Consider the following 27,695-nt stretch of genomic DNA (forward strand, 5'->3'; position numbering starts at 1 on the left):
GGGACCCAGAACCGGTCAGTATCTGGTGTGACCACCATTTGCCTCATGCAGTGCAACACATCGTCGCATGGAGTCTATCAGATTGTCAATTGTGGCCTGTGGAATGTTGGTCCACTCCACTTCAATGGCTGTGCGAGGTTGTTGGATATTCGTGGGAACTGGTACACGCTGTCGTATACGCCGGTCAAGCACATCCCGAACATGCTCAATGGGTGACATGTCTGGTGAGTATGCTGGCCATGCAAGAACTGGGACATTCTCAGCTGCCATCTGCCCTGAACAATGTGAACCATGATTCATCCGTGAAGCGCACACCTCTCCAACGTGCCAGACGCCATCGAATGTGAGCATTTGCCCACACAAGTCTGTTACGGCGACGAGCTGGAGTCAGGTCAAGACCCCGATGAGGACGACGGGCATGCAGTTGAGCGTCCCTGAGACGGTTTCTGACAGTTTGTGCAGAAATTGTTTGGTTGTGCAAACCAATTGTTCCAGCAGCTGTCTGGGTGGCTGGTCTCAGACGATCTTGGAGGTGAACCTGCTGGATGTGGAGGTCCTGGGCTGGTGTGGTTACACGAGGTCTGCGGTTGTGAGGCCGGTTGGATGTGCTGCCATATTCTCTGAAACGCCTGTGGAGACGGCTTATGGTTGAGAAATGAACATTCAATGCACGGGCGACAGATCTGGTTGACATTCCTGCTGTCAGCATGCCAATTGCACGCTCCCTCATTGCTTGTGGCATCTGTGGCATTTTGCTGTGAGACAAAACTGCACATTCCAGGGTGGCCTTTTGTTGTGGGCAGTCTGAGGTACACCTGTGCACTACTCATGATGTCAGATCAGCATCCTGATGTGGCACACCTGTGAGGTGGGATGGATTATCTCAATATGGCAGATGTGCCCACTACCACACATTTGGACTGATTTGTGACCACTGTTTGGGAGGGATGGTTATATTGTGTATCTGGAATGAATTTTAGGTCTCTACGTCCATCCCATGGGGAATGGGAGCAAAAACAAAAGTGTTGCATTTATATTTTTGTTCAGTGTATGTTCCTAATGGAGTGGTCACTGTTTAGGTGTGGCAGATAGATAAAAATGTGTGTCATCTGCATAACAGTGATTGTCAATTTTGTGTTTTTGAAAGATGAAGCCAAGGAGGTAACACATATCATGAAAAAAAGAGGACCTAAAACGGATCCTTGAGGGATACCAAGGTTAACGGAAGCTGGGGATAAGGGTTTCCCACAAGAACAGAAAAGGTCTATATTTTTCAAATATGAGGAAAACCCACGTAAAACATGACCCTGTAGACTGACCACAAGCACCAAATGTTTTAAAAGAATGTTATGGTTGATTGAGGTCCATCAACACTAAAATGGCACAAGAACCGTTCTCATCAGATAAAAGATTATTGTTATACACCTTTAACAGGGGAGATTCTGTCAGTATGTAAATAGGAATTGATAGTAACCTGATTTAAAGGCTGGCCTTTAAATCAGGTTACAGGGTGTGCTATGCATCTTTACGACTTCCTTCATCATACATCAGCTTAAATATTATGTAACATGCATTATGACAAGGTTTTCTTTCAGCGAGTTGACTCAGTCTTTATATCCAATGTTTACACAGAGTCGAAACACATCTTTTCTGACACTTTTCCTCCCACTTTAGCAGTGAGTAACATGGAAAAACTGTGTGCACAGATGTATGTTTATCTCGGACCTGCCCAAGCTTGAACTTTCCTTACCATTGTCATCAACACAGGGTGAACCGGTGATTTACCTGAAACATGCCGTGTCCTAAAGAATGTCTTGTAATTACCACCTAATGCTTACTTTACAGTTATTTTTCCTGTTGGTCCAGATTTTAAATTGCACGCTTTCCTTGCCTTGTGTACCAAATGCACAGTCAGGACACATAATCAATACCACCCCCTCCAGTGCACGTCAATCACACACCAGTTCTTCTTCTTAACACATCGATTTCTGTGGATTGATCGCCACTGCAGGCCACAAAGAAGAGCCAAAAAATTAAAGAGGTTTTGATTTTTCCACTGTGGGCCCAAGATCGTTTTTAGGATTTTTTTGCATCCCTGGCTCAATTTTTATGTAACCATTGAAAGAGAGTGAAAGAAATAGGAGAGACGGATGCACTGTCCAGCTACAGCTCAGCGTAATCGCTCACAGGGTCAGACAACTGAGCGCTTACTCCTGCTCTCCCCCATCTCTCCCTCTCATGTTGTCATGCACGTGCCAGACACACAGACAGACTCGAACCAACAAACACTGGGCATTGTTAATCATGCCAGGTTTTGCTGAGGGTGCCCCGAAAGGCCAGTCCATAATGCTGTTTAAGGTTTTGGGGGGGGTTTTGTGGTCATGTACTGATCCTTTGCTTCACTGGCCAGTCAGTCCTCTCATGTAACACTCTCTCTCCTCTCATTATCTCCTGTTTGCTCTGATTCTCAAAGTCTTCCCCTTCAGCAGTATCGGTGTGCATGTGACAAAGGATTTGAGAGCTTATTCAGTACATGATGCATGATTTTTTTTTTTTTTTTTTTGGAAAGACACAAAGAGACTTCAAAACCTTCAAATGCTGGAGGTGTTAAATCAAATCTGAAATATTGTGGGAGGAAGAGAGCGAGAGGAATTAAAAGAGTGGGGGTTGACTCAAGCTGAGCAGCAGGAAAAATAAAAGGAATATTATAACGAAGCCAAAATGGTTCATTATTCAGATTTTCATTTACTATGAGAATCTCCCATATCCGCTGTCTCTCTCAAACGTGCTTTCCACATCTCTGGTTTGAGTTTGTGTTTCCAGCTCTCAGAATAATTCTCTATATTTCGAAGGCTTGAACTTTGGATTTTTCATTCACTTAAGGTATTAAAAGTATGCTTGAAAGACTCTATTGTTTCAATGGGTTGCACTGCATGGTTCAGAATTTACACTACTAATGCCTTATTGTGCAAATAAGTCAGGAGAAAACAGACTGCTCATGTTTGCGTCCACTAAATCCCATATTGATAGAATACTATCTTTGTGAATATTTATGGTCCCCATTTTCGAGGTATCCTTGTAATCTTAAAATAATGCAGTCTCAGTAATGCAGGATTTGCAGTATTTAGTTGGTTGTTATATAAATAGCTCGAGTCTATTCATATTTACATTAGATTTTGTTTTGCATCTGGCATGACAATGCAAGTCTTCTTTTTGCATGAAAGTAGCCTAATAGCCAACAGCAGTCTTCTGCTGCTGTTGTCCATCTACAATAGCTTAAAGAAGCCTGGTCATTTTCCTCTGACCTCTGGTATCAATAAGCCATTTTCTCATTTTCAGACCATTCTCTGTGAACCTTAGAGATGGCTGAGTGGGGAAATCCCAGCAGTTTCTAAAACACTCAGACGCTTCTGGCACCAACAACCACGCCACATTTAAAGTCACTTAAGTCTCCTTTCTTCCTCAATCTGATGCGTGGACGTGTGGAATGAATGCAATGTATGAAATAAATGTTTGGTTCTGGTACTGTATATTTTAAATAGTGGCCGTATAGTTTAAATACTGAAAAACAGAATACTTTGTAATTTTTACATATTATTGAAGAAAATATTACAAGGTTATTAGCAGAATAGAGTTAAAGCAAAAACTTCCAAAGGAAAAACACTGAATTCTTCTCAGTCTGTCATAATGCAGACAAAAAAAGGTAACCTAAAGACTCTATTACAGCACACCTGAACCATTAGACGTCCAGGGGCTGAAAGCTAAATGTTGTCAGGATTAATATGCTGCTACTCTGAGAAAGCAAGGATTTAAAAGGAATAACTGTCCCCACATGATTTACTCTGTGTAGTTCAGGCACATGTTTAAATAAAAGGTTAGTAACTTGCTTGTCATTTACTGGTTTGGCCCACCAGAGAGTCCAATAAGCAGCTCTACATCATTAGCTTTACAGTAACAAGTAGAAGCTGGTTTTGGAAGTGCACTGTTAATTCTGTTGCACGACAACCCAACACATCCAAATATTAATACAGGGTTCATACACCTTTTTCTGGGTGAAATTCAAGTACTTGTTAAGTACTTTCAAGGTCCCTTTTTAAGCTTTTTTCCAGCACCCCCCCCCAAAAAGTGCATGTTTCAATTCGCATCACCTCTGTAAGACCATGTGAAAATTAAAACAAATCATCCTAGGTGAACTTGAACACCTTTGATCCCCTTTTGTTAAGACAGAGAAGCACACCACACAAAAATACTGCAAAAGGACGGTCGCCTTATGTACATAGTGTATAAACTCAAAATGCACATTTCACTTAAAAATTAAGATGTGAACAAATCAACTTGTTAGGGATATTCTTCTCCTGTTGAAAAAAAAAAGCCCAAAAAGAAATAAATAAGTCTTCTCATCAGATATTGATGCTTCTTTCCTGTGTGACAGAAAATAGGAGACAGATGTTTGTTTGTTTTTTAAGTTAATTCCCAATAAAACTGTTTTATTGCTAACTACATTGCTGTCTGTATTATTGCTGAAGTCCTAAACGTCACGTTCAAAGTGTTTGTGCTAATACCATCATGTACAGTCAGACAGGCATGGAGAACAGCACTGACTGGGAGGCTTTGAACAGATCACATAGTTCAATTCAACATATAAGACTTTAAGAATGCACAAGCATCTACTTAAAATCTATTTAATTTATCATCTGTCATATTATTATGTACAATTCTAATGTATTTTGTTCATCTCACTTAAATAAACAGGCAGCCTTAAAGTATGAAATATTCATATACAAATACACATATAAATGTGTGTACTGTCTCAGTGGCTGATAGTGCCCCACAGGCCTCAGTGTGAGCTTGAAGACATTTATAATGTTTAAGTAGTTTAATGTGTAGGTGCCGACCATAAACACATTTTGAATTAAACTTTGGTAGCACAGAAACAAGTGGCTATTCTTTGTGACCATATGGATCACTCATATTACCATTATTTCACCCAAAGGCACCAAATTAATATTCAAAAAAGCTGCAGCAATACACACAAATATAAACAGTACTTGGTGGCAACTTTGCTTTTAGCCTTTAACCCTCTGGGGTCCAGGGTATAACTGGCCGTTTCTGACTACTTTTGATTTGGCCTCTATATTTCACCTTTAAAAACTGTTTATCTTGCCAATCTGTTATTTACTCATTTTGACATACTGTAAATATGTAAATATTGTGCTTAAAACATGAGTAGAAAGTGATATTTCTGACTGTAAAAACCACAAGCATGTTTAATGAATCTTTTTCATAACTTGAAATGCAAATAAAAATTGTACATTTTTAAAAAATATGCACAAGTTTAGCAAACAACAAAGTTATATGGTACTATTTACTTAAAAATGCAGCCAAGGCTCAGGCGGTTTTTATATTGTGGAGGTAAGCATCAACGACACAGAGCTCTCAGTTCTCACTCCTTCTTTATTCGTCTCCAACATCAACTGCGCATATCGCGCCACAATACACAGGAACACACTTCCTATACACTGGGTGTGAGTGGAGCCCTTTAGTGGTCCACCACACATGCGCCCCCCCCCCCCCCCGAACACCCAGCAGAACTAGTCCAGGACCCGGGGCTTAAGCAAACGGCTGAACTGGGGGGTTGGGGAACTGACAGAGGGCAACCCAGCCCGGGAGCGAGGCTGGCACTGGCGGTCAGAAAAAGCTGCAGACGACTCGGACTCCGTTGATTTTGGGTCGCTCCTGGGGGGAAAAACGGAATCCGTCAGCCCGGTGGCAGGTAGGCGGCCGCGGCGAGGGGCCTGGGCCGGGACCACCTGATCCTCCTGCATAACATGTGCAGGCTTAAGTCTGTCAACAGAGACAACCTCCTGCCAAAGTCCAAAATGAAATGTTTGTTGCCTGGTTTAAGAACCCTGTATGGCCCGTCATATGGTGGATGCAGCGGAGTCCTATGGGCATCGTGCCTGACGAAAGCGAAACGAGCAGAGTCCAACGAACTCGGAACAAAAGTGTCAGGCAGGAAGTGGTGCACAGGACCAGGAACAGGAAATGAGTCTCTTGGGGGGCGAAAAGGCAACAAAGAGGTATCGAAACATGGGGGAGGGCTCTCAGGTAAGAATTCCCCGGGGACCCGGAGAGGCTGGCCGAGGACCAGTTCAGCCGGGGAAACCCCGAGGTCTTCTTTAACCGCGCTACGCAATCCCAGAAAAACCCACGAAAGACGGTCGACCCATTCGCCACTTGTTAAGGAAGCCCGGAGCGCAGCCTTAAGTGACCGGTGAAACCGTTCGCACATCCTATTAGCTTGCGGGTGGTATGCTGTGGTGCGGTGGACCTTGACTCCCAGGCCGTCAGCCATAGCAGACCAAAGCTCAGAAACAAACTGGGGGTAATGTCAGCAGGGGGCCCGAAACGTGAAACCCATGTTGACAAAAATGCCCTGGCCACCGTCACCGCTGTCATGGACGCCAGGGGTACCGCCTCCGGCCACCTGGTTGTGCGGTCCACCACTGTCAAAAGGTGCGTGAAACCCTGTGACTGCGGCAAGGGACCAACCAGGTCCACATGTACGTGATCGAAACGCCTACCCGGGACACGGAAAGGTTCGAGGGGTGCCTGTGTGTGCCGGTGGATTTTCGAGCGTTGGCATGGGATACAAACTGCCGCCCATTCTTTCACCGTCTTGCGAAGGCCCGGCCAAACAAACCTGGCGCTGACCAGTTTGACCGAGGCCTGGACGCCGGGATTAGAGAGGGCATGCACCAAGTCAAAAACACGACGACGCCACGAAAGGGGAACCACCGCTGAAAGGTCTGGGCGACACCTTTCAGGCCAAATGGCATGCGCAAAAACTCAAACAAGCCGAAGGGGGTAATGACAGCGGTTTTAGGAACGTCTTCGGCGCGCACGGGAACCTGGTGATACCCCCGCACCAAGTCAATTTTAGAAAAAAATCGACGTTCCGGCGAGATTGGCAGAAAAATCCTGAATGTGGGGGATGGGGTAACGTTCATTCTCCGTGGCATTATTTAAACGGCGGAAATCTCCGCATGGCCGCCACCAACCGTCCGATTTGGGCACCATGTGAAGCGGAGAGGCCCATGCACTGTTCGAACGCTGTACAATGGCAAGGCGCTCCATGGTTGCAAACTCTTCCCGAGCGACGGACAGTTTCGCGGGGTCGAGGCAGCGCGCAAACACCGGGGGCCCGACCGTGGGACTATAATGCTCAACCCCATGCTTCGTTACCGTGCTAGAGAAATTAGGGACAGACAGCAATGGAAACTCTAAAAGCAAATGCTGAAAAGCATCCCCGGAGGTCACTACATTATCCCGAATCAGGGGCTCGGCTGCCCGAGTAAAACAGGGTAGCGAAGAAAACGAGAGAGCATCGATTAAACGTCTGTTAGCGACATCGACAAGTAGTCCATGAGCACACAGGAAATCAGCACCTAAAATAGGTACAGAGCTAGCGCCAACAACAAAGTTCCACTGGAAATCCCGGCCATGAAAACAAACAGTCACCAACCTTTCCCCAAACGTTTTGATGGGAGAGCCATTAGCTGCAATGAGCTGCGGCCCACAGTTCGCTGCTAGTCCGTCGGCAGCGGTAGGGGGAAGGAGGCTCTTCTGGGAGCCGGAGTCCACGAGAAAACGTCTCCCGGAGTGCGAGTCCTCTATGAAGAGCAGCCTTTCTGTATTGTCAGCGGTCGCGGCTGCTACGGCGCGCTGGCGGGTCCGTTTCCCTGGGCCGTGAAAGCGCAAGGCGGCAGGCAGCGACGCGCTCTGTCGCCAAAACGCTGATGGTGGAAGGTGCCGCCGGCGAGTCCGTAGCCAGGGCGTGAACGTCGAAAGTGCGGCTAGCCAGGAGAATGCGATCCGCTTCTTCAGCCAGAGAGCGATAATCCTTCGCAGGCAGAAGCGGGGAGTTTGCGAGGACAGCTCTCACGGCGGCCGGTAGTTGGCGGAGGAAGAGGTGGGCGAAGAGGAAACCACCGTCATCCGGCCCAAGCAACGATAGCATGTTCTCCATGAGCTCAAGCGCGGTACCGCCACTCAAGCCTGACAGGTTGAGGAGCTTTTCAGCTCGTCCAGCGTCGGAGAGGGCATAGTGCCGAAGAAGCAGCTCTTTGAGGGCGGCGTATTTCCCTTGGGCGGGTGGGTCCCGGAGGAGCGCCATCGCGCGACGGGTGGCCAGCGGGTCGAGCGAGGCCACTACATGGTGATACTTCGTGTCGTCAGCCGAGATGCTGCAAAGGGCGAACTGAGCCTCCACGTGTACAAACTAGAGATGGCACGATACCACTTTTTTATGTCCGATACCGATATCATAAATTTTGATATCTGCCGATACCGATATGAATCCGATATAGTGTTTTTTAATCAACAAAACTGTTTTTTTATATCTTGCTGCATTTTGTATAAGTTCATACTCAAGTTTAAATAAACAACAACACTAAAGCTATTCTGTTATACCTGTATGTAAAAAGTACAACAAAATATTTCATAGTAATAGCAATACTGATCAATCTAATAAACTTAAACCTACTCCATCCTCCCTATTCTGGTATTTTAAATAGTACTTAGCAGAAATATTAAGCAACCTAACTAATAGGGTTGCAAACTCCCAGCAAAAAAAAATAGGGAACCACCACCCATCCTCCACCTCATGATGCTTAATCGACGTAATCAACTTTAATTTGATGCAGTGTGGGGGAAAAATGCATAGAAATCAATTATTTTTCAAGAATAATTAAATAGATTCAACATCTTTCTTCTACAGAATTGCAGACTGCACAGATGGTACCTTCCCAAAGAAAAATGTAGTATAGCTTACTAGGGTATATTAGACTTAATAGTTAATATATACAGTAATGGACTTTTATTCATTTTACATCAGATTAAAATTTTGGGTGTAAGATTCAGATAATTATTTATTAAAAGCTAGACATTTTAAATGAGAATAAGAAAGAAAAGTATGTCTTTGTGCCCCCTTTTCCCTGTTCATGCCCTATCGCCCCCCCCTGGCTAAACTTTGCTAGATCCGCCCCTGCACAGTTACCAGCCGTCAGCTACGTAGAAAAGGATCCTGGTGTAGAAAGTAATATTAAATAAATTCTAACAACAGCTTATCAAGCTTAAACGTGCTGCTGTTGTTCAGCCGCTGGTTTCGTCTTTCTGGTGCAAAGTGGGCCAAAAACAAAGAAGAGAGACAGACTCACAACAGAAAAGCCGATCAGCTGATCATTGATCAGTTTCATGATTGAAGTAGCAGCAGGAGAGGGAGGAAGAGAGAAGAGCCAGTCGCTCCATATATCGGTTGTTAAGCTTAGCGTGGGAATGCTTTACAAACATTCAGAGATAAACTTAGACACTTGCTTTACTTCTCTCTGGGATCACTTCAGAGATGAAACGCTGGTTTGGTAGTGAGGCTACAAATACACACAGCCGCTCTATCACGTGACGCATACTGCTCCGATATGCTACGGTTATGAGCCGAGTTGCGCTGTGTTGCAAGTTTTGTGAGGTGCTTTTCTGATATTTAATGGATCGGATTACATTTTTTATTTCTCTCCGATATCCGATCCAGTAATTTAGGTCAGTATCGGACCGATACCGATACGTAATATCGGATCGGTCCATCTCTAGTACAAACCATGACGGGGGGTCATGGAGCCAAAAGTCCGGCAGTTTCAGCGCCACAGCGAACGTAGCTGCAACAGGAGGCGGAGGTCCGGCAGCCGCTGATGCATCCATAGCGGAGTCTGCGTTATCTGCGGCTCCTTGCATGCTCGAGTCAGGGGTCACCAATGTGGAGGTAAGCATCAACGACACAGAGCTCTCAGTTCTCACTCCTCCTTTATTCGTCTCCAACATCAACTGCGCATATCGCGCCACAATACACAGGAACACACTTCCTATACACTGGGTGTGAGCAAGGCTGGACTGGGACAAAAAATCGGCCCGGGCATTTTGACTAGAGACCGGCCCACCAGGATAAAGATTGAAATGTGACGTCATTCAGGGATAAAACCGCAAAGGATTCTGGGAACTTGTGGCAAGAGGTACTAGCGCACGCAGGCTTTCAATTGAACTCAGTTACACAGCGATAAAAAGAAACCCAAAAAATGGCAAGAAGCTGTTGTATTATTAACTGCAATAGCCGGTCGCATGACAGCCACGGGAAGCCGACGGGTAAAGAGATCGGTTTTTTTTATCGGATTACGTCGTTGAAGTGAAAATTTTTAAGCCATGTTTCCGAAGTAAGAGCCGACGGATGGTCTGGATATACCAAATATAACGTCTCAGAACACTCCAGCTCACATGTTAGTCTGCTCCAAGCATTCCCACAAAGGTCAGAGTTTTGTAGTAGTTAATGCGTCATTTTTCTTAACATAATTGGTGATATAGGTTACAAGCAAGTCTGGCGCTGAACAGAAATTGTCACGCTATGCTCCTTTATTTATTGTGCATAAATAGTGAATTGTTCTGACACAATATTGTGTTTCGCTTCTGTTATAACCATGGTACACTGACAAAACCATATACTTTTATTCACAAGATAAAACAGTTGTTTTGTATCACTAATTGTCCATTGCGATTACAACATACAATATTATTGTCACTGCTACATTTCTGTAATGCTACTGTAACCGGTTTCTGCTTCATCCCGCTGCAACAGTTCGGCCCAGACTCCTCGACTCTGCGTTGTGTAGTGTTTTTAAAAAGACAAGGAGTCTCTGATCGATCGTTGCCACTTTATTTCCTGAATGGAAACAACGGTGTATTATCAGTGCACAGGCTCGCCACACACCACTCCGCACAGCACACTACGGCAGAACATCTCATTAGCATTCCGCTTTAGCATGCAGTTTCACACATTAATAAACAAATGAAAAGTACATAAAACTGGTGTTGGACATGTGTCCACTAAGCACTTATTACACTCGGTGCTCGTCAGCTAATCAAACATGTTTTATGTGTCTGTACTACTTAGCTATATTGTGTGCGGAACAATACAACTCACCTCTCGTATGGCTACGGCAGACTGGCAGCGATTACTGCAGCCAGCCACACCGAGAGGGGGGGCGCTGTTTCCCCATTACACTGATATTTGTGGCAAGTGGAATAATACCACATAAACACTGTTACACTACCAGAAATTATTTCCACTACTAATTAATTACCGTTGAGCTCAAAGGTCCTATTAATAAACTGTTAATGAATGTGTATTTATGAAGACGATTTGTGAGACTGGTAAACTTATGATATGTACAATAGTCTTTCGTTCTACACGGTGCGTTTCAAGGTCCTGTCCGTCGGTAAACTGTACCTGGGCTTGTTGCAGTGACCTGAAGTTACTAAACTTCATGAGTGTATGCACTCACTCCAAGAAGCGTATAATTATAAACCTGAGCGTGGTGAAAGTTGGGCAGCACGCTGACGTCTTTTGTCCACTCTTTCACTCCTTTGATTTTTTCCTCGTATCTTTTCTTTGTCTTTTCGTCGAGTCTGTCTTTGTACGGACCGGCATTGTTCTCCTTTTGTTTTGTACATTCCTTTTTTGTGCGGCAAAGAAAAAAAAGAAGGTATTGGAACCGGAGAATGAACGTTTTGCGGTGCTGCAAATGTTTGCATTTGATGCGGTACTTGGATTGTTTTGCCACGAGTTCCCGGCATGCAATGCGCGAAAATCACGTGATTGCTAAACAAGGGGGAGGGTGCATCCAGCCTCCTCGGCTGTAATTGGTCCAGCCCAGAGTCGATCATGACCAATTGGCCAATCCAACACCTTTCATTATATATACCCTTCCTAAAAAAAAAAAAAAAAAAAAAAAAAAAAAAAAAAAAAAATCCATCGGCCCATAAAAACAAAAAATCGCCAGCGGCCCACCGGGCAAATGCCCGGTATGCCCGATGGCCAGTCCAGCTATGGGTGTGAGTGGAGCCCTCTACTGGTCCACCACAATATAACCATTTCAAACTATTTACAGAACAATCAGGTGTTCTGCATCAAAGAAGAAGGCACTTAAATTATTTATGCAACTCCAAAAAATTGTTTGTGTCCACTATAACACAGATGAGAACAGCACAGGGATAAACCTGCAGGTCTGACAGCAGGTGTGTCACTCAGTGTTTACACTACAATCTGCCTTTGGTGGCTTTAAGGCAGCAACTGTGATGTTCACTAGTAGAACTGACACACAAAACAAAACAACGACTACACCGCACACTAACTACACAAGACAACAAACTAACTTGAGACTCCAAACACCGTAAACGTCACAAATCTCTCACGTATCAAAACTCTCTGTCTCTCTTTCGCTCACTCCTAAAACTTCCCCCTCTTCCCAAACAACCAGATACCACATGTTGCCATGTGATTTTTTGATTGGTCCACACGGTACATTTTTCCACCAATAGGGAAGGAGTGTTTTTTCTTTTTCTTTTTTCACTCACAATCAAAGCGTGTTTGCTAGCGCTCTCCTTAGAAAAGGCTGTTTTTACCGTTTCTTCCCGGAGTAAACGCCAGTTCTATTCAGAGGAGAGAGAAAAACAAACAAACATCGGCTTTACGTGGCCTATCAACACAATTTAAAACCTGGTACATAGTTTGAAGTCCGCACGTTCGACCCAAGTTGAAATGGAGACTCTGGGTCCGTCGACCCCAGAGGGTTAATCAGAAAGCCTTAAGTTGGCTAGTTATGTATCGGGCTAATGTTTAAAGCTTTCACTTGAGTAAATGAACTCATATTACTGCTAAGTAATGTTAGCCAAGTTCACAGCATATTCCATAATAGCGCTGCCATACTGCATCACACTCAGTGCATTTCAATCATTTCTCCAGCGAGTTTGACAGCTGGCAAAATAATAATCATAATTAAAAAAAAAATAAAAATAGCGTGTGTAACGTACACGCACTGGAATATTATTTACTAGGACTCATCATGCGACCGGAGAGCGCAAACTCCGCCATTTGTTCCATCAAACACTCATTAAAACAGCAACCTACAGGTATATTAGCGCACTCATCCCCGACTGTCCGACGGAGGGGCGGGGTCACACGTTGAAACAGACACGAGGCAGCCCAGACGGCGAAATTTTGCTTTTACATTTTGCGACTCATTTTATTTCTCTATCTGATAATAAAACTATTCAATCAGATAGTTATGTGTGGTGAATGAAATACAGTTACACTTTCAAGCACTTTTAAGCACCACATCTGAAATTCAAGCACTTTTCAAACCTTGAGAAGACAACATTAAAATTCAAGCATTTTCAAGGTTTCAAGCACCCGTACGAACCCTGTTAATAACAACAACACCGGATTACAAGCATTACATCTAATTCCTACTAAAAACCCACAACTAATTCCTGACCTCTGAGTCAGGAAAACCCAGGGTTTGTTTTTTTTTTAATCCACACATTGATACTGTTATGAAATTTAAGAGCTCCACAACCAGAATAAATATAATACACAATCATGTGGGCCATGCAAAATGTGCAGAGCACCACTGAGCTCTTTCTCTTTGCATATTTATAATCTTTATATTGTAGATAATAAAATTTGTTTGAAACTTCTTCATTCCATCACGTCACCATATTTTGTCTTCTGTGGTGCTGTTGGTTCCTCTTGTTGGGGTACTGAAAGACAGTAAAGAGAAAGGTAGAGATGAAGCATACGGTCTTCATTTGGTGAATCATAAGTGATGAAATGATACGCGCCGATAACTTTTCTGATCATAAATCTATATACCTCAATAGGTTGACTCTTCAATCTTATATCCAAGACAACAGTTAACACAACATTAAATTCACATTTCATACAGTTCTGCACTGTGCTCACCTGGAGGTGGTGACCTGTCTGGGACTTTGCCTGTTTCTAGGAGCAACCAGAGGTCTGAGCATTTCTGCGTTTCCCAGCGAGTCACTGCGTAACTGCCCACTGATGATGCCACTGAGAGCACACAGGGGAGAGACAGTGGTTTCAGTGGCAGCACTGATGTAAGATCTACATTTGAGAGCTAAATACATTTCTTTATGTATTTTTAATAGCACAATCCAAATATTTTACTCCTCACCTATTGAAATGAGCAGGTTCCACTGAAGGGGATAAGGAAGCTTCCTCTGTAGGGCCTTCTGAATAGCAAAAAAACCTGCAACACCTGCACCAACAACACAACTCACTGTCACACATCTAAAACCAGGGAGAAACATTTACACTTGTAACTGTGCAGATTTTCTTATTGCTGCTGGTTGGTTTTTTTGTTTTGTTTTTTTCAATTAAACTAATTTCTAGGTTAAACCTAAAATGACAGATGACCTGACAGCTGAGTGGGTAGGACACAGACGGGTAAATGCCATCAGCAGTGGGCACTGGATTTGATTCCCAGCTGACTGGACATTCACTGTCATTCCCACACTTTCTTTCACTTTCTTGTCTCTTGTTGGCTCTGAATAAAACTGAAAATGCCAAACAGTCAAGCTTTTGTTTGGAGGGTGGTAGGTGTACTAGTTTCCCTTGGACAAAAAAGGCATAAATCCTCTCACTGGACACTTTATTAGTACAAGGCCTTCAAAAATGGCTTATTTCTTTGTCCTATGTCCTTGTGTTTGAAACCAGTTCAAGATGACCTGACCTTTGTGACAGCCATTAGAAGATGGTTACACTGTGGTCACAGAGGAACGGACATGGTCAGTTACTGAAGCAGTGAGTTACTCTAGACTTCCTATCAACTCAAAGCAGGCTGGCCATTCTCCTCCAACCTCTGACATCAACAAGGTATTTTCAACCAGAAAAGTGCTGATCACGGGATATTTTGTCTTTTTCACACTATCCTCTATCAATCATAGAGATGGTTGTTACAATTTTTTTTACTAGGACAGCAGCTTCACCTTTCTTCCCCACACTGATGCTCAGTTTGAACTCCAGCAGGTCGTCCTGACCATGTCTACATGCCTAAATGCACTGAGTTGCTGCCATGTGATTGGCTGATTAGATATTTGCATTAACAAACAGTTAAATCAATGTACATTACAAAGTGATCGGTGAGTATATTGTCAGAGCTATGTTTGGGTATCCTTCAGTACATTTCTGTTATCATTTCTTCATTAAATCATTTACAGTATGAACTGCTGGCATAAAAACAAAAACAGTCCAGGATGCTAAAAAGCAACATCAAAAACATAAATAGATATAATAACAACAATAGTTATTTTAACTTTAATAATACAATCATTTTCTCCCTGTGCTGAGATCAGTGTGATCATTGTGGGTGATACAGCTCCCTCTTGTGGTACATTCTGTCTGCAAATCCTGACATCTGTATTGTTTGCCTACATTCACTTTGACCTTACTTCAGTGTCTTGATTTTCATTAAAAATGTCAACACAATGCAGAAAAAAATTTATAACAACTGAGGTTCAGAATTACACATAAAAACAGCAGCACTGACTGGGTCAAAGTTAGAGCAACACAGCCAACAAGAATTTGGATGAAAGCATGAAAGCATTAAGAATGTACAAATAGGAGAAAGTCAAAGATTGTAACATGGACTGAAATATTTCTTATTTTAAGTGTGTGACTTTTAATAAATAATAAATAAAAGTATTACCCAGCACAAAGGTCCCAGACCCCTTCATGAAAGCATGAGACTGACAGGCGGCGTAGCTCTCCAAACCCTGAGAGACAACAAATAAAAACAGCTCTCACCTGTGTTACACATTTCTGTTGTATCAATGTGAGCAGCTGCTGGTTTATTCCAAGTGTGCAGAGGGACAGTGTCCTCCAGAGTGCACAGGTAATAAAAACGCATAAAAACAAACACAAAACCCACCGGATGTTTGGCCACCAACGCGTCGTCCACTTTGGTGAGCCCCAGATTAACCATGTTGAAGCTGGAGGTAACTTTTTTTTATATATAAGAAATAACCACTTTAACTCATTCCCTAACTTCTTAGTCCACAGCTTGCTGTAGATGTACTATTATGAAAGTTCCGTGTTTGAGAACAACAAACACCGAAGAAGGAAAAATAGAGCAGTCTGTCCAAAACTGTGGCGTCATCTAATGGAGGGAGAGTGGTACTGCACCCTTGCTAACTCAAGGTAGCATTTTAGAGGTTGCAAGAAAGAAAAACACAAGAAAATACATACATGAATGAAATATATACTAACTCACTAACGCAAATATCTAATCAGCCAACCACATGGTGGGCATTGTCAGGAAAGGTAGTTTAACAGATTTTGATTGTGGTGTGGTTGTTGGTGCCAGACTGGCTGGTCTCAGGATTTCATAAACTGTTCATCTACTGGGTTTGTCCCACACAGCCATCTCTGGGGAAAGAGGAAATATGTATTGGTTCTGTGTGAGAAAATGCCTGGCTGAGGAAAAACAGCCACTCTTTGAGCTGCTGATAAGAAGGCAATGGTAACTTAAATAACCACTTGTTAAAACCAACGTATGCAGAAGAACATCTCTGAATACATAACATACCGAACCTAGAAGCAGACTGCCACTCCTGTCAACTAAGAACAGGAAACTGAGGCTACAAATCATGCAAGCTCCCAGAAGATTAAAACATTTAAAAAAAAAATCCTTGCCTGGTGTTGTGAAGTTCAACAGTAAGAAAAAATATATATATAATATGAGAGACAACAAACACTCATTCTGAAAGGAGTACTTATATATTAGAGAGGGTCCATTTAAGATTTTCCCCCAGACTGAAGAAATTTAAGTGCTGTACTTACACATGATGGGGAGATTTATCTTCTGCAGTGGTAAAGGTCCACAATTTAGAGCAACAGACAATACCAGCATTAAGTCGTGCAGTAGACAAGGAACACACACACACAAAGCAAAAAATGTATTCTTATGGAAATACACTTTCCTCATTTCCATAAGAATAAGGTTTTCTCCTCTTTGTTGTGCGCATGTGCAGAACCTGACCTCTGGGTGTTTCGGATGTTATCTCGACGTTTAAAAAAGATGGTTTAGCCAGTGCTACCCAAACTTCTTTGCCTAGCAGACACATAACAAAGGGCACCTAAACCACCACATGTGGCGCTTTCAGCACAAATGCAGACTTGAACTATCAAACTTTTCATTCAGGATTGTATTTATCTCCTTTGTTGGGTACCACTGGGCTTCACTGTTGAACTACTTCACCAAAATGGTCTCTAATCTATACTCAGAAATAAAAATTCTTCTTGTTAGCACTACAAAAATGTCAGATAGATCAAATCTCAATAATCTGCAAGTGCCCAGACTCTCTGCTGATGTCTGTGACCGGTCTGTTGAACTCTGACACCACAGTGGCCTAAAAGATTTAAAGACCTGAGAGCAGTTTCTGTCCTAGAAGAGAAAGAACAGGCAGATGGAAAGAATCCAACTGCTGAGACCCAAGAAACAACACCAAGGGTAGAGTTACAGGGAGGCCACAGCAGAGCATCCGAACATCTGTTGCTTGTTACAGAGGAGAGAAAACAAAGGGCAAAGGACTGCTGGAGATACATGAAGCATAGACTGTAAGAAAACATTAGCTCTCAAGGTGGTGACTGTGATGATGCATATAATGTTTCATTTATTATTCATCATACTTTCACAATAAGAGCATAAATATTGAGAGCCTATAGGCTTAATAGGTTCAGTCAGTGCCAAAGCAACGTGATGGAAGACAGCAGCTCCATTAAAGAGCGACTTCCCCTTTAATCTTCTCAGCTTCTCTATTTTCATTCATATAACTAATAAAGAAATTTTTCACAATAAAATGTAAAATGTAACTGAAAATAAATACTGATCTGATTACTTATTTTCTTCCTTTCCCTTTGATTTATCCAGTGGCTCTATTTAAGACCCGGGTCTGTTGCCTTGAAACATAAAATAGTAATAGCTCTGCCTCAGACAGTTGGGGTAAAATAATACAGCTGGTATGTTTTTGGTCAAATTTTGGGTTTGATACTCTTAAGTGTATTTATTTTTACTTAAAGTGGACTAGCTTTGCTGATTCACAGTTCAAAATAATCTCTTTCCTTCCATTTAAAGCAACTTGCTCCTGATTGGCTGCCCCTCTCAGGCAGCACTAATGACGTCAGTCATTATTGCAAACTAGCTACATTTTATATGCATCTTTTAAGACATCATATGCATGACAGAACATAAGCTGGTTTTTGTATCTTTAGTATTAATTTTAGTGGGTTATTTACAAGACATGCATATTTGTGAAGAGTTTGGTCTAAATTAAAACAATAATAATAATAATAATAATAATAATAATGAAAAGAATATTTTACCCCAGGAGGTCTTTTGGACTGAATGGAAACATATACAGCGGACATGAAAAAAATAGCTAAATACACTACATCCTGGTAAAGTCTACATATTAGCTGAACACACGTCAGAGCCCGGATAGCTCAGTCGGTAGAGCATCAGACTTTTAATCTGAGGGTCCAGGGTTCAAGTCCCTGTTCGGGCGAGAAATTTTGACGCGGAAGAGAATGGAGCTGAGAAAACAAGTGCTGGAAGTTGAGGTAAAGATGGAGAAAGAAGTAGTAGCGAGCGGACTCTCCCGTACCTGATTTTGGTTTGTCCAAGTAACTGCAGGTTAGCCCTGACTCTTCTGTACTACTTCTGTACTTTTTATTTTATTTTATAAATGTCGTGTAATGTTTCTTTGTCGCGGGAATGTTCGTAATGACATAAAAAATATTATAAATGTTGTTCTGCTTCATTCTAACCGGCTGATTGGTTTGTTTTACACTCCTGGAAACACACAAAGGAAACCCGTTCAACCAATCACATTCATCGCACTTTGATCTGCGACAAACTGCAGCGATGTCCACAGCACGCTTTAATGTTTAAATGGATCCAGTTTAAAGTATCAGAGATCTAATGTGCTGCTGTCACCTTATAAATAATCAACAGCACTGGGAGCTCACTCAGTGACAAAATCATAAACTGTATTTAAGCTGATGAATTTGCATTTACAGCAGTGTTGGATTTTGCTGGTATATTTTTATGCTCTTTAGAGATTTTTTTATTACCCTTTGATGACATGTCTGGAGTAGGTGGCACTCACAGTGATGGTTTTCCGCGGAAGAAAAGTCATATGATCCGTGGACCTCCCTCCTCCCTTTCTGATTTGTCAAATGCTGCCAATGCCACCCTATTTGTGTGACTATTCATCTCAATCGTAAGTGAATTCAGAAAAGGGAAAGATGTCCCGGGTATGCTGAGTGAGGAAAGTTAGAGAATCGTAAAGTGCAGAGGAAGTGAGGGCAGCTATGAAGAGTGGAGAGAGAGCAGTTGCCTTTAAGACCAGATTATTTAACACCATGCTTGAAGAAATGAAGTGTTGATGGTCAAGAAGCAGGCTGATGTGCAGCGCTGTAATATCTAAAAGAGTTGTGAAAGAGTTGTTATGCTCAGTCATGAAGAGAAGTGATGAGCAGCAGTATGGCTGGTGCCAAGAGAGGAACTGTGGTACTGTATGAGGAAGTCTGGAGTGAGGGTGGTGAGACTGCGGTGAGGAGTGCAGTAGGATTGACACAGGTTTAAGATGGGGAGGTGGATTACATCACGTATTGACTTTGAGTTCATTTTCGTTTGCGATGGTGATGGACAGGTTGACAGATGAGGTCAGGCAGGAGTTTCTGTGGACTATGATGCTCACACCTGCAATGATGTATGGTTTTGAGGCAGCAGAAAGACAGCACATTTGTAAGTATAACTCGGGTGCGAACTGGTGACTGTAGATATTTTTGATCGGAGCATGACAAAGTTACACAGATGAATCCCCTCCACTCAATTAATGAATTATTCTAGTACTTGGAGGCATTTCTTTGTGATACCAAGAGTTCAGATAATCAAGACACTTTAGGAATCAACTGCTCCGTTCAGGAGTCACCACAGCGGATCATCTGCCTCCATCACCACTGTGATCTTCTTTCCCCCCCCGCCTTAAAACACTATCCCTCCTCTGCACCAAAACCATGTCCAAACCCACTCGAGCTGAGCTGTCCATCTAATGTACTCATTTGTAATCCTAACTCCCAGAGAAAGACTGAGCATCTGCACCGCAGCCTCCTGTTTGTTATCACAGCAGGTCTCATTATGCTCCTCTAAACCTCTTTCACAAATAACCCTCTGACACTCATCTCCAACCACTCCACCCTGCCTGCACTCCCTTCTTGCGCCCTGTCCATTGCGTTGATGTCAACCCCAGGTATTTAAACCTGTCCACCTTCCCTCTCATTCACCTTGTCTCGCTTTTATCACCGATCTCTGCAGTGCATACCTCTACCTGCTCCCTGCTCTCACTGTATGTGGCCCCTGTATGCACATCAAACCAAACTCCACCAAATGAGGTTCATTTTTATTTATTATCATTTAACATTGGAAAAGCAACTGTCGGTTATCCCAGTTGTACTTCCATTCACATATTGTAGCTCTTTATTTCTAGGTGATTAATGCGTATATTTTTACCCAAAAAAAAAAAAATAAAAATTTATTTTAGACACAATCTGTACACGCTGTCCAAATCCACACCACACCCCTCACCTCATCTACGACAGGTATGCCAACACGAGAGCCAAATTTTAGTGCAGTGTTCAAAAACTTTCACATTCACACACGCGCACACACAAGGAAAGCAAATAAATCACATATACACATGCTTATTAAGTGTTGGGAATTCTCACCTAAGAAACAAGAGGACACATTAAGCAGGTGTGCATTGTAGGCAACACAAGGAAGGCAGGTGATTTGTGGATAAAGTCGACAAGGACCACCATGTCTATAAAAAAAAAAATAAATAAAAAAAAAAAAGCTCCAGAGCAGGAAATGGTTCAGTTCATCAAACCACTTTCCAACATTAAAGTCACAAAAAGAGGGCCGTGGGAGGGATTCAAGTTTTACACTCCAAGACACCTCTCACGTGGAAGATTGTTTTTTTGTCACATGACTGTGTGCAGTGTTCTCATGGGATTTACAAAAAAAAAAAAAAAAAACACTGGGAAGGCAACAGCCAGAACTCATTCAATCATCCATCTAGAATCAGGAAAGTAAAATAAATCAAGTAACAGCGATGAAATGTTTCAGCCCATCTAACCTCATCACCTCACAGATATACAACAACAAAAAAAAAAAAGGTCCCACAATGAGCACTTTTTATAACGATGACTTATGCCTTCAAATATCACCAGGACAAAAGAAAGGTTCACAATCAATTTTTTAAAATAAATATAGCTCCATAGATAAGATTTTCTTCAAAAAAAAAAAAAAAACCTTACAAACACACATGCAAGAAACTGAGCACTAGCTCCTCCTCGCCAATCAATGCACACATTCAGCGTAACCCTGGAGATGTAAAAATACAGTTTGAAAAGGCAGGTGTCTGTTCGGAAGAAACAACCCCCTCCCCCCCAAAAAAACCCAGCAAACTGAGCCCAAGAGGGATTTATACCAGCTGACAGGAGTGGTAAGCTACGGAAGGTCAGAGAAGACTTTGGTAAAGATCATTCTTACAGGTTAAGCTATTGAACATCAAATAATAAATTGCTTTTATATTACGCCATCAGTGCTCACTTTTACTGGGACAAATTGTGTGTAAGAGCATCAACAACACTGGTCGTACTGAAGCTGGTTTCTGCCAAAGTAGAAAAACAAACAAACAAAAACGCCAGTTACTTTCTCAGAAGACTGAGTTCATAAGTCAAAATTTCAACATAAATGCAATAAATTTAAAAATGTTTTAGTTTTGTTTGTTTCCACCCCAAATGTATTTATTTAATTTTTTTTTTTTTTTTTTTAACAGTTGCAGAAACAAGCTTCCATAGAAACCACTTTTCTTTTTTTAAATGTTAACTGGAAATTCTTAAAAAAAACAAAAAAAAAAAAAAAAAAAAAACCCACACACACACCACCTACTTCCAGCACAAACTGAAGTCTTTAACCATTAAAATTATATATATAAAAAATAAAAAAGTGACGCCTTTATTTGGCAGCTACTTTATTACAGAACAATGATCTTACTGTCAGACCACCAATTTATAATTAAATAGGACATTTTTAAATTAAGTAATATGGCCCCCTTTAAGTAGAGCAAAGATGTCCGTTAACCTCGACTCATTAGCAATGGTGACCACCTCAAAGTCCTTTTTTGTACATGTTGGCAGCACAGGCGCTCACACTCACACACACACACACACACACAATACTGGTAGTGGGACTCCGTGAAATCTCTGATAATCTGTGTCGTGGTTTGCTGTGTGGGGAATACAGACAGGGAGGCCGCGGCGATGGCAGCTAAAGTGTCAATGACTGTGAGCGCAGCAGCCGTGTGCACGAGAGAGGTCAGAAAAGGGAGCGATACAGTGAAAAGGTCCATGTCCCATTGTACCAGCTGAATGACAGATGCTGCAGCCCCCCCAAGTCCCCTGTTTGGACAGACGAAGTGACACCCAATGGGATGACGGCGGTCTGTATTCCGACTGTGGTCCGGAGAAGCTTGTTCAGTTCATCAACAAGATGACTTTCTCCTCCTTACATACAAAACCGTAGCAGCAGGTAGTGCCCGAGGTTCTCCCTCGAGAGAAAACAAAGACCCCCCCCCCAAAAAAACAACAAAAACCAACAAACCGAAAAAAATAAATAAAAAAAAATCCCATCCCTGTCATCCACATGAAAAGCAAGCTATGGAGAATTACCAGTCCTGGGAAGTGGCAGATGTCTTTTTGCGTTACTCCGTGCCCTCGTCTTCTCAGTCCTGAACTCCTTCAATCACTCAACCAATCAACATTGTCTCTTCTCAGGAAGCCCCCCCCACCCCGCACTTAATCCCCGCTCCCCCTCCCAAGTGTAACCCCATTCCCTCCCCGATGATCATCCTCCTCCTCCCCTTCCAAGCAAGGATGAAGACGGATCACCGCTCGGGCTCAGACTCCAGGGCCAGCGCCCGCTTACGCTCGCGACACTGTTTCTTGTGGGCCGGCCAGTCCCTCTGCTGGCACTGGGACCCGCAGTAGCGCGCCACCTGGCAGCGGCCGCATATGTTGAACTCCCGCAGCTGTGGAAAGACAAGGAAGAAGATCATATTTGGCTCTGAGAGCACGGAGCTTTCGAATGGGAATGCTTTGCTACACGAGTTGGAATACATACCCTCCTCTCAATGAGCGAACAAGGAGGGTAGTGACACTCGTAGTAGGTGCAAGAACACTCCTCTTCCTCCACCAGCTCCCCATTTGCGTTGTAGTAACGTGTGCGACTCAGCTCCAGATATTGCTCTTCCACAGGGTCGGCTGGTACCTGCTGGATAGCCAGCCAGTAGAGGGACTGCTCTCTGTACAGATAACATGAGAAATGTTCGGCATGCATTACTTGTTTGGATAACCCTGGAATAAATCACAAAAGGATTTAAGACTCATTTCCCCTCAACAGCAGTGTGTCCTTTCTAGCATTTTCACATGTACCTATAAGCAATGTTTTACCTCTGCTTGCTGGAAATCTCCTCTGGTTTAGGGCTCCAGCCTACTGGAACCAGTCGAAGGTTGTCTAGTCGGTTGTCCACCGTCACAGAGTTGATGTGGATAACTTGAAAACTAGGGGCGATGCCTCCTCTGTGCTTCTCCCTGGGTAAAGACATTAAAAGTTAGCCAGTCTGCAACCAGCAGGACGAAAATCTGACCTTGGATAAGAAGAGTGTTTATTCCAAGGACTCCTCAGTAAGGAGCTGATGCTAGCTCAGAACACTTCTTATCCAATATGAAGCGTTATTGAAAGCCAAGTCCACTACAGAGCTTGAGCATGCACTAGTTTACTATACAACCTCTATTTCTCACGACTAGTGATAAAACTGAAAAGCTAGCTCGCTAAACAGTTGATGGTTTAAGTGACACCTGTGTCGCTGCGCCGAGAGAATTCGTTTTGCCATTTTAGCCCCTTCCCCTACTTTTGTTAAGCTGAAGCAATTCTCATGAGCACCCACTTATCTTATCTGACAACTTTAACACTGATTAAACTAAGATGAGCCTTACAATGGAGGGCGCTTTCACAAGAAGCATGCTCATAGATTTTCCAGCAGAGGATAAACCACAGAAGAAGCCATTTCCAGCAGGCAGTTCCACATGTTTGATTTGGCAGGTTGTCTATTTTTAAATCCCAGATGCAAGTCCACAAGCTTGCAAACCTGAGACCTGTCGCTTGTTAAAGCAGTGTGTAAACGACTACGATATGCAGTCACAGAAGAAAAAAAACAACACCTTGACACAGTTTAAACAGACTTACCAGAGCAGCTCGTGCAGCGGCCTTCCTGCCCAGCGTCCTTTGCCGACGTCAAAAGCATAAGCAAAGATCTTAGCTCCATTGCCATCTGCATCTACTTCCATGCGTGCCTGGAAACAGAAAAACACTGCTCTATATTTTTTCTCAACTGTATCCGGATATCAGAGCAGTAGTGAAAAATCAAACACGCTTACCTCAAAGGCATAGTTCTCCACCAGTGGTATGTCCTGCTCATCGATCAGCGTGTACTTTGTCTGAAATAAGAAAATTCAGGTTCATTTTCATGTTTAAACCTACAACTGCAACAACAGCATCCCCACTCTCAGGGGAGCTTTATTGTTTGTGAATTAGCACTAGCAGAGTCATAAACGGGGGCACTACTTCTAGGACAAGTTTCAACCTTCCAAACTTTTTACACTGACCACAGCAGCAACACGTTTCTGAAGCAGTCCCAGTTGTCTCACAGACACCAGAGCTCTTCTCCAGCAACACAACATGAAGCAGATGAAACCTGTGTGACACTTTCTTCTTTCTATGATTGCATGTGTGTGGCGTTTCCACGAGTGACATCATGTTTACAGCTGAGTGACCGGAGCCCTGCCACTCAGCAGGTGGGCAACCGGCTGCTCACGGTTCAAATACGGTTTATTCCCAGTGTGTCCCGTGACTTCAGCGTTAGCAGCTGGGAGCGCTTTCTGACCCACCGCTCGCCACAGTTTCTGCTTCAAGCGTTAATTAGTACGATTAAAGCCAAAGCCGACACAGGCACAGATGTTGGGCAGTGTCGTCCTACCGGTGCTTTGTCACACTGCACAAAAGAATCAGTTGATGGCAATGGCTTCCTCATTAGCCGACACTTGAGGGTAATCCTAGTAACATGGCTAGCGTGGCTCTGCTAACTGCACCGCCGAGTGTTTGGGTATGACACGACCGCCGAGGGGTTTCCAGTCCACCGACAGCGGCTGTGACAAAAACTGAGCACGTGTTTACGTTTCTGGCGCTGTTTGGTCGTTAAATGTTAGCCAGCGGCTAGCGTAACGCGCTACATGCTAATTAGCGTTAGCGGCGGAGTTTGAGAAACCAGTCTGGCTCGGCACGGCCGGCTTTTCTAATCCGCTCAAACGCCTTTAAATCGGTAAAGCCGAACTACTCCCGCATTTGCGACTGCTTCATAATAAACAACTCTGTTGGCTAGAGCTGATTGAGCATCGCTAACTATATCTTTTCTGGTGACTTTTCTCTTCCCCGCGGGCCCTCCCCCGGCCGCACATGGCAGTCCTGGGATCCAGCTCACCTTCCCGGCCACACGGCCGAGCCGTACGATCCCGAGCTTGAAATCCGACATCAGGAGGACGGGCGGAGGCGACAAGAAGAAGCGTAGGGTCCAGCCTAAACTGTATTCAGGTTCAAAACCCGCCTCTTAGCCCCGTTTGCCAGGTTGCGTTAAATGGTTGGGTATATTCTGAGTCCGGATCTCTCCGGCAGCAGCCCAGCCTCGGTGACACACCGCCGCTGGCGCAGGAAAGCCGAACGAGCTGCCGCTGCTGGGAGGGGCGGGAGGTACCTCTAACCGCAGCGTCCAATCAAGCGTGGCGTTAAGGCTTTTTAATACAACACGTCACCTCACGCTGCCAAATAGGAAGCGGCAGTTTCAAAAGACCGCCTATTTTCAGTTATAACGTCATCACACTCTCGTGACCACTTCCAGCCATTTTCGCGCGAAATGTTTGATGGCTGGGTGGGATTATTGCAGAGGGCTTTGACGTCATGATGCGCCGTTTGCTGCTAAATTTGGCGACAGGCATTGAATGTGCATTGCCTAAGCCTATAGAGGAGGCTAACAATGATTCATAAGGTAAACACTGAGCCCAGTGGAATAAGAGAAACTGGTACACATGGATAAAAGAACATCATAAGACTGGAAAAATAGAGATAAATATAATAAAGAGAAAAGGACAAAAAAAAAGAGTCAGTAGAAAGCTGGGCCACTTACTGTTCAGGATCAAGGATAAAGTACACAGTGTATTCAGTTTATAGCTCAATGCAAGAACAAAAACATAATAAAATGAGAAAATTGGCCAGTGTTCAGATGATAGTTTACTATTACTTTAGCATCTAAGGAGCAAAAAACAAATTGAAAAACCTGATATGGAGAGCTTAAAAAGGTAATTGCAGTTCTTTAGGTTTGTGAAGACGTTTCATCTTTCATTGATTAATTTGTTTTACTAACAAAAGGTGGAGAGTCCCGGTTATTTAAACCTTAGTGAGTGTTGTGTGCCATGGATATGGTCATTAACCAGTTATTGATCATGTGAGTAATCACATCATCAAGGTGTGAAAAAAGGGTGAAATCTTCACTGTCACCCGGGGTTATGGGTGAAATCACTGTGTGATCTTGGCTCAACCCATGTGAGCTACTGAAGTCACCTGAGTCAAGGCTGAGTGTGGAAGGGGGTTTAAGAGCCTGGGAAGGGATCTCAAGACTATGTTCTGGTAATGGGGTCAACGATGGTCGTTTACAGGGGATGTAGATGGGTGTCTTCACTCTTCTCTCGAACAATCTGTCATCTCGGTCCAAAATGTCAACATTTGCGTCCTCAAAAGACTGCCCATTGTCCTTTAAGTGCAGGCTTAGAGATGAGTCTTGGGCCCATGTGTTTGTGGGTTTTTTTTGCAGTTTGGTTTCTCTAATACTGAGGTATGAACACGCCTCACTGCACTGCCCAGCATACACTATGTTGTTTACCTTGTGTTTGGGAGTTTGGAGAAAATTCTTCCAAGTTTCTCTGACAAACCTGCTACACAAGGGTAAACAATATTGCTGTCCAGCTGTCTTTCTGTTTGTCCCTAGTTGGCGTCTGCCCTTCTCTTCTGTGCATTTTTGATGATTTAATGAAGGCCCAGTTGAGATAACCACATGTTTCAAGAGCTTTCTTTACATGTGTGGAATATAGCTGACCTAGCCAGACCTACCATGACCTGGACGACTGAGAACCTACACAGACGCACTGAATCTGATATAGTTCTTTGTGTATTTTGAAAGATCGGTTTCTTTTTACAATCACTTAATTCACTGACTGCATAACATTTGCTCATAGTTAATAGAAGGCATTTCTTCCTACATTGTGTAGCATTTCTTGCTACACAACCCCATTACATTTTGGCTTTTCAGCACCTTATACTGGATTCTGTGTTTGTCAGCAGTTGTGATATGGTGTAAAATAAATGCACTGGAATTTTACCCCACTCTTCTTTATGACGGACTATTCATTTACACATAGCTCTCTTAAGGTCACACCACAGCATTTCTGTCTGGACTTTGACTGAGCCACCTGACAGGTCTCGTCCATGCCGCCAGCCGCCTGCCAAGTCATCCAAGTGTGGTCAGCCATGCCCGCTTCACCACCGCCACTTTCCACGTGG

General features: G+C 43.3%; 2 protein-coding genes and 1 non-coding gene across 3 annotated transcripts; 1 reads left to right on the forward strand and 2 right to left on the reverse strand.

Annotated features, from left to right (window-relative positions):
- Positions 1-13,097: 13,097 nt before the first annotated feature.
- On the reverse strand, positions 13,098-15,990 carry tmem141 (transmembrane protein 141). Its single transcript, XM_085279688.1, has 5 exons — positions 15,834-15,990; positions 15,612-15,678; positions 14,079-14,162; positions 13,844-13,954; positions 13,098-13,641 (listed from the first exon to the last, which is right to left on the reverse strand). The coding sequence occupies exons 1-5, from the start codon at positions 15,885-15,887 to the stop codon at positions 13,580-13,582; spliced, it is 378 nt and encodes a 125-aa protein (XP_085135814.1). The 5' UTR covers positions 15,888-15,990; the 3' UTR covers positions 13,098-13,579.
- A 2,405-nt stretch (positions 15,991-18,395) lies between these two features.
- trnak-uuu (transfer RNA lysine (anticodon UUU)) lies at positions 18,396-18,468 on the forward strand. The gene has a single exon. It is a non-coding gene; the product is annotated as a tRNA-Lys (tRNA).
- A 4,390-nt stretch (positions 18,469-22,858) lies between these two features.
- zmynd19 (zinc finger, MYND-type containing 19) lies at positions 22,859-25,838 on the reverse strand. Its single transcript, XM_085281246.1, has 6 exons — positions 25,567-25,838; positions 24,467-24,526; positions 24,276-24,382; positions 23,480-23,620; positions 23,151-23,331; positions 22,859-23,058 (listed from the first exon to the last, which is right to left on the reverse strand). Exons 1-6 carry the CDS (start codon positions 25,615-25,617, stop codon positions 22,915-22,917), a joined length of 684 nt encoding a protein of 227 aa, XP_085137372.1. The 5' UTR covers positions 25,618-25,838; the 3' UTR covers positions 22,859-22,914.
- Between the last annotated feature and the right edge of the window lie 1,857 nt (positions 25,839-27,695).

This window comes from Mchenga conophoros, linkage group LG7 (assembly GCF_057382185.1).
Source record: "Mchenga conophoros isolate Kocher_MC1m ecotype Shallow Benthic linkage group LG7, M_conophoros_male_GT1.1, whole genome shotgun sequence".
NCBI lineage: Eukaryota > Metazoa > Chordata > Actinopteri > Cichliformes > Cichlidae > Mchenga > Mchenga conophoros.

Excerpts from the sequence above, each read along its gene's own strand:
- tmem141 (XM_085279688.1), bottom strand. The coding sequence starts at position 15,887 with ATGGTTAATCTGGGGCTCACCAAAGTGGACGACGCGTTGGTGGCCAAA. Across the intron at positions 15,679-15,833 it reads CGTTGGTGGCCAAACATCCG|GGTTTGGAGAGCTACGCCGC; the intron begins GTGGGTTTTGTG and ends GTTGTCTCTCAG. Across the intron at positions 13,955-14,078 it reads GAACCTGCTCATTTCAATAG|TGGCATCATCAGTGGGCAGT; the intron begins GTGAGGAGTAAA and ends GTGTGCTCTCAG.
- zmynd19 (XM_085281246.1), bottom strand. The coding sequence starts at position 25,617 with ATGTCGGATTTCAAGCTCGGGATCGTACGGCTCGGCCGTGTGGCCGGG. Across the intron at positions 23,332-23,479 it reads GAGATTTCCAGCAAGCAGAG|AGAGCAGTCCCTCTACTGGC; the intron begins GTAAAACATTGC and ends TTATCTGTACAG. Across the intron at positions 23,059-23,150 it reads GTTCGCTCATTGAGAGGAGG|CTGCGGGAGTTCAACATATG; the intron begins GTATGTATTCCA and ends GTCTTTCCACAG.